This window comes from Calidris pugnax, unplaced genomic scaffold (assembly GCF_001431845.1).
Source record: "Calidris pugnax isolate Ruff unplaced genomic scaffold, ASM143184v1 scaffold18, whole genome shotgun sequence".
Lineage (NCBI taxonomy): Eukaryota > Metazoa > Chordata > Aves > Charadriiformes > Scolopacidae > Calidris > Calidris pugnax.
Genome location: NW_015090812.1, coordinates 13,220,183 through 13,229,633, shown reverse-complemented (window position 1 = coordinate 13,229,633; position 9,451 = coordinate 13,220,183). Strand labels below are relative to the sequence as shown.

The 9,451-nt window shown below is 39.0% G+C and overlaps 1 protein-coding gene across 17 annotated transcripts in view; it reads right to left on the bottom strand.

Annotated features, from left to right (window-relative positions):
- ADGRL2 (adhesion G protein-coupled receptor L2) overlaps nucleotides 1-9,451 on the bottom strand; it is a 182,980-nt gene that overhangs the window by 40,697 nt on the left and 132,832 nt on the right. For 12 of the 17 annotated variants that reach the window (XM_014939231.1, XM_014939232.1, XM_014939220.1 and 9 more), the window contains exons 5-6: nucleotides 9,107-9,121; nucleotides 7,369-8,169 (exon numbers count right to left, since the gene is read on the bottom strand). In XM_014939231.1, the coding sequence (XP_014794717.1) occupies nucleotides 7,369-8,169; nucleotides 9,107-9,121 (816 nt within the window). The remainder of the gene's footprint in view (nucleotides 1-7,368; nucleotides 8,170-9,106; nucleotides 9,122-9,451) is intronic. The other 5 variants (XM_014939217.1, XM_014939233.1, XM_014939226.1 and 2 more) reach the window with 1 other exon arrangement.

The window sequence follows — 9,451 nt, the reverse complement described above, 5'->3', positions numbered from 1 at the left end:
AAAAAAAAAAAAAAAAAAAAAAGCTCCCAAAACTTCAAGTCACCCAGTACACACCTTCCAGGAAAATAATTACGATAACATCTTCCTACCCGGCAGTCATTCTGCTTGAGAGAGCTGCAGCATGCCCGATTAGCTCCAAACAGAAGCAGCGCCTAGCATGTACGTGGTGTTCTCCTGTTTGAACATTTCAGGCCTCAACATCCTTTTTTTTTTTGATAAAGCAGGTATGAAGACGCAAGGCGTTCAAGCCGGTGGCAGGAACCTAGTTTAATCTCTTATGAAACACTAGGATCGGTTTAGGCCAAAATCACTTGTGCCCGGGACGTGCAGCCGCTCGCTCCAGCGCCCCGGGTCGGGAAGGCTTTGCCGGAGCCTGAGCTACACCCTGGTTGTGAGGCTTCGGAGAGAGAATTCTCGGTAATGCTAGTGGAGAGAACAGCCCAGAACTCCTGTTCCTCACCTTTGAATGCATACTGAGCAACGGCTGAAACAATGCAACCGAGCAATCTAACCGAAACAGTTAGCGTTATTTCCAAATCTTCATTAGTGTTCACAGTGCTTTATAGGCACATAAAATCACAGATCCTTGTGTTGTGAATAAATAAGCTCATAGCAAGTATTTTTTAAATCCTAAATGATACAGAAATAAATGAAGCTATTTTTAGGATCAAATTCAGTGGATAAAGTGCCCTTTTTCTTTCTTTTTTTTTTTTCTGCTAGACCCTAGAACCTGACTTACTGGACAACGCACCTTCTCTAAATTAAATTATAAACAAAAACCTAAAGACGAGCTGCCTCACTTTGTTTCAGCAGATATTTTTTTAAGTCAGTGTTTTGAGTAAGATTAGCTTCCAGTAGTTCGGCAGCTAACAATTACTTCAAAATCGCTTTTCAATTATATTTCAGTTACAATATATTAGAAATCTCAAAAATGAAATTATCTTTTTATTTTCATACAAATTTAGAGTGGAGTTTTTGAACATTATGATCTGTTTTTAAAGACTAGATGCAAAGATGTGCTTTTCATCCGTCTCTTGCTCATAAACGTGAAACTTTTTCCAAGGCTGTCTTCTCTTCAATCTCATTTTTGGCTGCTTCAATACAGCCTCTGCAATTGCACTGAACTCGTGGTGTAGCCAGCTACTCTGAAACCTATTGAAATCCCCAGCTCTGTTCTGCAAGTGCTTGCCTGACATCTTGCGAAACTGCTGTAATTTTCTTTTGATTACAATGCATCCAGCCTTCTAATGCTTTCCCAATTAACATTTGTCAAAAGCATTTGCAATCACTCGCAGAAGTGTCAGGAAACGCCTGCTGAATCAGGTCCTGGGGAACGGGGAACTGGTGGGGACGAAGAATGATGCAGGGGACAACCAATTATTACTATCCATCCCCTAACACAATGTGCTAATTAGTACATATTTAATCATTGAAATGTGTATTAGCATTATTGCAATTACTACTCAAAACCTATAATGTTTAGGATAGCTTTGTCTCAGGAGCAAAATATCACACTAAGAATTCCTAACAACTCTCTAAAGTTCAGCAGTGAGGTAACAATTTTCAGAACATATTTTGTGCTGCACTCTGAGCTAAAATATCCTGCTGTCACTACACAACTTTAGGTAGACCAATTTCCACGTTATCCATTAAAATCAATTTCAAAGCATATCACCTATTCCTCAAAAATGACCTGCATAGCTTATAGTAGCATATAATAGCATATAGTAGCATATAGTAGCAAATATATTTAGAAATATATTTATAATCTCACATTTTAGGAGGAAGACTTCAAACCACCTCTCCCACAAAACTGCAAAAAATACATACCACTTCTAAGAGATTTTCTCTTGAATTAAATTTAAAAAAAAAAAAAGGGGGAAGAGAGAAGTCAGTATATTTAAGAATGTACCAGGAAACTTCAGACAGTGCTGGAAGCCTGGGAAAGAAGAAGGCTGAAAAAATAAGAACGACTAAACACACCACTTTAAGGAATACATCGAGCTTTTAGAAGGCAGATCATTTTGTTTTTAATGACCTGTTGGGGAACTTAATCTGCAAGGCCATTCTCCTGAGCCGCAAGAAGACACATGATAGCTGCCACCACCTGATATGTCTCGTTCTGAGAGCTGAGGGTGATGGCATCTGCCGGCTGCCAGGCACTGCCTTGCAGAGCGCTTTACCAGTGTAAGATAATGGCAGTGATGATTAATACGCCGCAACTAAGAAGAAGAACAAACTCGATGTCGAGGTTATTAACCTATTGTTCCAAGCAGCAGGGGTGAGCCTGTACTAGGATGAAGATACATAATTTTTGTCCAACGCCAAAAAAGCCGCTTTCACAACGTGAGATTCTATTTTGGGCTTTTTGACTAGGCTTGACGTGCTGAGGAGAAAACCAACCCCCCTTCTGTATTCGTCTTTTTTTTTTAAAGAATAGATGTATCTCATTATCAGTCTTTGAAAAATAAAAAAAAAAAAAAAAAGAGCAATAGGAAGTAAATCCAAAGACACTAGTTGAGGGTAATTAATTTACATTCGTTTCATGCAGTTCGTAACAGCTGATTTAAACAGTTATGCATACTATCTGTTTCTAAAATGAAGACACCACTGGAGTAAAACTTAACACCTGTTTAACAGTGTGATGTCTATAAAAAACATAACACAATTGCCTAGGACAGCAGGGGAATAGTAACTTTGTTTCCCCAACTGACAGTGAATAGTAGATTTAAAGAGGGCACACAAGCTATCTAGTATTCTTTGCCAACAGGTTTCTATTCTAAGCAGGCATCAAATACATTTTAAAATAAACAAACCAAGCCAAAACAAAAAAATCCCTACCCAAAATACAACTCTGACCTTAGATTTAGAATTGTTTTGGAATTCCCAGATGACGTGCCACTTCTGAAAATACTAATGGTTCCATTCCCATCTCTGGCATCTAGATAATTTTAGAAATGAGCTGCATGGATATTTCAGTTAAATATGTTTTTATTGGTCAGATATTTCAATGAATTTGGACACGTGAAATCTGTGTACCTGCCTTCATTTTCAAACGGTGCCATACACTGAGCTGCTGTGTGAAGCAATAGAGATCAGAAACCTGTGCAAATCCAGATTTCTGCCTTCTGCTTATTACCACTATGTGCCTCTTCTCATGCTTCAGGGAATAGCAGGGAAGTCACTAAGACTTACCAAATTACCTATAGGTTCCAGCTATTATGCTGGCCAGTACTCTATTGACCCTGCCAAATCGCGCTTAGTTGAAAGTGAAATGTTTACACAGCCGTTTATAAATTTATACCCTGAAAATGATAATAAATATGCTACAAAATTAGCAAAATACCTATGATGAAGAAAAATGCTACCTGGTCCCCATTATGTTGCCTTTACTTGTACAACCACTCTTTCATCAATCTGTAGCATATCAGACTTGATATAATAGTAAAGACCTAATTTACTTAACGATTTGCTGCATGACTTTGTTGTAGATTCTTGGCATTACAAAGATTTAGTTGCACTAGCTTTCTATTATTTCAAGCCCTTGGTGATACTACTCTCCGAATTTCTGTTCCGTCCGCACTCACATCATCCATATTTTCCTGCAGTGATCCAATAAAACTTAATGATGGGTATCATGGTACAAAAGGGGAGACAACTTCAGTTTGAGCAGTTTGCACAGTTAGCGTAAATTGGGATGAGTGTAGCTGAAATCTCTCCCTAACGCACTAAAACAGAACAAAAGGATTTATCTTCTTTTTGTTACCAAGGAAACCTTAGAATGCAATGCTCATACACACTTTTTAGGGAGAAAATTCCCTTCATTCTTCCAGATCTTTTAACTTAAAATTCCTTTAAAAATTCCCATTTCAGCAAAGATTCATTCTGTCCCTTGGATACCTCCTTCAGAAAGAATGTAACAGGACACATCCACTGAATTTACCAAAGATATAAGAACTCTGGTTTGTTTTGAATTTTTCATAGTTACTTTTTGCAGGGCCTGATATATTTTATTTCTTTTTATTTCTACATTAAGGTTTTGAGTTTTAAATGTAATTTTTACACTTATCCTTAGCAAACATGCAGTATCTGAGTCGTACTTGTCAGCTGTAGCTCTGAAAGCCATTTGTGCATCTATGTACTATAATTCCCATGAGAAGAGAGGAGAAAAAAACCAAAAAAACCCACACATGAAGAATAAGGTTAAGGGTGGAATTCTAAGGGCGGCAGACATGATTGTCAGGGTAAAATGGTAGCCTGGCTGCTGCATCTGCAGTTTTAGCAATCAGAAGAGTGCTCCTGAAGATTAAGAAAATAAGGATATAGGGAACACATAACACAGCTGCAAGAGGAGAAAATGGCGTAGGTTTGCAGCAAGGGCAAGGTCAATTAGGTTAATTATAGTGGCATTTCAGAGGTTTCAGTAGGCAGATTTAAAAATGAAACAACAGAGAGAGAAAAGGCAGGTTTGGGGTCATGGATGAGTCCAAAATATTGGCCCTAGGAGCAAATGTAAACTCTCAGCCTCAAAAGTGTGACTCAAATGTGACAAATTCATCTTTCATGGAGAAAGAAAGACTGTTGTTTTTGAAGCACTCGGTAGCTGGAAGTTATGGTGTCGACAAGAACTGATAGCCAAGACAGATAGATGAGGGGGAAAAAAAGAATCAGCGTGTGTCTATATATCATTATTGCTCCCACGGCAACAGAAGGAACACAGATTGCTGAGCTTCCCACAACGGCCCCAAGTTAACCATTTGAACAGAAAAGGCCACGACTTCCAATTTTGAGGCACTGACCTTGTGACACCATTAAATACTTGATATTAAAGTACCATTGCAAAAAGACACTAAAAGAAGTTTCTTGTGTTAGGTGACTTAAAGAATGTTATCCTAACACCTGTGTCTTTGAGAGGATGACTAGGAAATTTGAGTCAACCACAAAAAAAACCCCAAAATGAAACAGATCAAAAGAAAAATGCCCTTCATCAAAGGTGCTGAAAATCTGGTCTAACTTCATGAGGTAAAAAAATTCAAATGTGTATTACACATATAGATCCTTTAACTGTATAACAATAGAAGGATTGATCTTCAATTTCTATAGACCTTATGCTAAAACAAAGAGGAACTAAGAATATAATACAAATAAATTACAGAGTTAGAAACTGTACAGAATCTCTTTTTGGTTTTATAGCAGTACATCTCAAGGACAATCACATTAGATATTTTTTCCTTTATTTTAGTGGTCTTTAACTACAGGCAATTGGCTTAGGCAAAAGAGGAAATGAACTGAAACATATTCTCAGATTTGCTATGTACAGATCCATACAAAACTAAAATATTTTGCATTGGTTTTATATAAAGAAAAATACCATTTGTGTATATACGCATCACACATTCAAATAAATCTATAAATAAATCCTTATATGGTTTCTATATTCAAAAAAGGCCATAGTTAAATATATTTACTGATGTCATAATGCATTTAAAACACAAACTCATTATTCATAAAAAAAGTATTCCTTCTCTGTCTTCATGGGTGAATGGGCAAAGCGCTCAGATGAGAGGCAAGCACCTTGCAGTGTGCCCTGGAACCCTTCTCTTCTAGGTCTGTTTGGAATAAACTGTTTCTTGCTGTGCCTTGCATGCCAGCAAGCAACTCAGGAACATGATGGGGTGCTGGTGGATGCTCAAATCTCCTTCTGGTATTAGATGGGATGTGGCCAATAGATGCACTATAACTTAGGATCTTGGAGACTCTCACAATATAAACATTATGAAATGTCTTACCACTTTTGGTGGTGTACTAAAGCAAAGGAGGGATTCTACAGAGCCTTTTCTTCTCTCCCTGCTCTTCCTTAACACTTTTCCTTCAATGCAATGATTTAAAGATTAGCTTTTGCCACATTCATGGCAGCTGCTTGAACTGTGAAAGCTACTTAGAGCCTGCACCTCCATTTTCTCCTCTTGCTAGTAAAGCTTTGGAGAATTTAAAATGCATCTTCATCTCAGTTAAACTGAATGAAAAGTGACATGCATGAGAATGTATGAAAATGAAAGCTATAAATTTTTTCTAATTACATAGGTGGGTATGTCTCTGCTAAGAGCAGCACCAAAGCTTCCCTGAGAAACGGACTGGCTTGACGTGCAGAGAGCAAAGCTTCCCAGGACGGCTGCCTTCGCAACCAGAGCTCAGTCCCAAAACACTTGGACACTGCCTCAGCCTGGCCAGGTGTTGCCAGGGAGGTCTGCAGAGACAGATCAGACAGATCTTCACTGAGCTCTGGAGATCACTAATGTATTGGTTCTAAACTGCTTTGTCCTGCTGCATCTCATGTACATCCAGGAAAAGCTAGATATATGTTGATATTGTGTGCACACTACGTTGTTTGCACTGCTGTGCATGAATCAGCTTCGCTGAAGCAGGGTAATTACTTTTCTCGTGGAGAAGCTATTACTACTACTTTTTTGAAGTAGAAAAAATGGCTGCTAAGCATGTATACCAGTTACATGAGAGAGGTGAAGTATTACCTTCATTGCTAAAGCAGCTTATCAACATTCTGTTCCTTGCTACATGCATCTTCTGCCATGGAGCATTTCTCTTGGTATTTACTCTCCCCTGCTAATATGTGGCTGTGCCTGTTTATGTTATTTTTAGGGATTTCTGAGACCTAAAGAGCTCCATTTTTCTTTCCTCTTTTGGCAGTTAGTGTCTTTCCTTTTAGGTAGCCGTTCTAACTTCAGGTGAGCTGAACTGCAACTGTAATGAATTTACCGAGAAACCTGCTAAAAAGAGGTCAGATAATCTTGTCTAACCCAGCATTAGAAACTGTGAGAATAGGGCTGTGGAAAAATATTTATGCCTGGTATTGCACATTAACCCCATACATCTCCTCTGGGACCCCCCAGCACACATCACTCTCAGCTGCTGGCGCCAAGAAGTTAAAAGGTCTGCATGTATGTTGTAATCAATTCAGAAGGCACGTAACACCCAACGGATGGGAACAGGGCTCTGGCTCAGCGTGAATGAACTCAAACTTACTTTAGCTATAAAAGTCAAACTGACTGGTGGTATAAAGTAAACAAACTATTCCACAACTCATTCTCAAACATAAAAAAGCCAAACACTTCAAAAAAAAAAAAAAAAAAAGTACAAGCCTGTAAACCAAATAAAGTAATTCTATCTCTCTTCGCAGGTGCTGCAAATTTGCCTGGAACCAATGTAACGCTGCACTGCTCAGCACAGGGCAGGGAAACAACCCCTCCTTGTTTTTCTGCAAAGAGCCAAGTCTAAGACCAAAGATAAGGTAAAGCAGTTATCTGAGTGGAAGTACAAAGGGGTGAAAAATGAGAAAAAGCAAATTCTTACCTTGGGCAGGATCAGGTGGGCCAAACTCCAAGGAGTATCGCAGAATGAAGTTGTTATTCCACACATACAGCTGGTTGTCTCTGGGGTTGTAATCCACTGCGGCGATGTACTGGTACTGGTTGGGGAAAGGAACGTCCACGTGCTCACCTCTGCTCAGCCTGGTGTTGTAGATGTAGTCGATGGCGTTCTTGCCGGTCTCGCTCTCGTTGTCCTGATACACTGACCGCACTACGTACAGGACACCACAGATCATGAAAGCGTTGGATGCTGCCCGTTTGTCGTATGTCGTTTCCCAGGTGGCTTCGAAACGCAGGGTATAGGGGTTCAGCTGGCTAATTACTATCATCCCGTTGTTTTGCTCCGTAGCATAAATTACCCATAAGCCATTTTCATCAACTGCCAAGTCAATATCAGTCTTTCCTCCCCATCGGTATGGAGAGGTGTCGTGGTAATTAGCATAATTGATTATGGCCTCTCCGCTCTTAATTCTAGTCCTCAAGTCGAATTTTACTATGTTCCTAGTTCTTTCCTTGTTAAAAAAGACAGCGCCATCATACACTACAAATCCAGTACCATCCACTCGATTTGGGAGTTTATATGTCGTCTGCTGGCGTCCGTTTTGGAAGTCCTCTAAAGAAGCATATTCTATCAAAGTATCGGTGCGATACGGAGTCCATGGCATGAAGTATATTTTATCTGCAGCCTGCAGAGGATCTTTGCACCAAGCACCTGCTTTTTGTTCAGCTTCATATAAATACGGTGAGTCCACAATTGCTTTCAACGTCCCCGGGCAAACAAAAACTAACAGTCACAGAGAGAAGTAAGACAAGAATTATGTCAAATTAAGACTGTCTCATAATAAAAAAAATAAAAAAAGAAAAAAAAAAAGGTAGGTAAATCATAATGACTGTGTCAGGAAGAAAAAAAATCAATTTAATTGGCACTAGATTATACCTTAAGTTATAATTAATGCAATTATCACCCTTTATCATCCACTTTTCTTAAAGTTACCATGTTCTTGCTGTACCAGTATGGAAAGTGGATGGGAACTGTTTTCACTAGTACAGACCAAGGCTCAATGGCATACACAGACAGCTGAAAATGTAGAGCTACTCTTGCATTTTCATCTTAAGACTTTTAGTGAGTACGCATTAACGCTCCAGAGCTTTTAACTGGTGTGCAGCAGTGCGCTAGGTCATTTCAGTCCAAAAAAAAATCACATCGACTTGTTTAGAACTTTAAGAAGTGGTGAGGCTGAAAAAGGAGGTGCCTCGATTAAAAATAAAGGAACAAAACAAATCATCAGGTATATATAGAGAAAGCAATTAGGAGCAGAGAAAACAAAACACAACCAAAGCAATGAATGAAACAGACCAGGAAACCCTGTAACCATGGCATGCTATGGAGAGGGTTCTGGAAGCCAGGCAAGATGACACTTGATTAACAAGAGTTTACCCAAGGGTGAGAGAAAGAGAGGGAAAGAAAGACAAAGAGAAAGGGAGAGAAAAAAGCAAGGGAGTCTTCCCTCCAGCCCAAGTATTTCAGACACTATACCCCGCCACCTACTTTAAGCAGCCAAGTCACTTTATTGCAAACAGTCGACTTCTTTATGAGGTGTACTTATGAGATCCTGCTGATTATCATAATATAAGAGTGTTGTGGGGAGGGGAAGGGAAGAGGTTAACATCCATAAGGCACATAACAAGGAGCTGGGGTTTGGACTGTATACGTTATTTACCTTTTTGCTCCACTTCTATTTTAAGCATCGGAAGAAAAATAAAAAAGTGCAAGGAAAAAAGAAAGAAGATTAACATAAATTGACTATTAATCTAAAGATTAAATTAGTAACAGACGCTAAATATAGGGAGAATAAGAACTGCACTATATCGGATAAAGAGAAACAGACAACAGGAAAACCTAGCAGGAGAGAGATTCTACGGTTACACAAGCGAACATGGATCAATCATTTTAGTAGATTAAGGAGGCAATACAGATATGTTGGCATGTAGTTTCACTTAGTGAACCTGAGTAAATAATGAATGACTTTACTATTGCATGCTATACATACTCTTCTTCTTGAAGT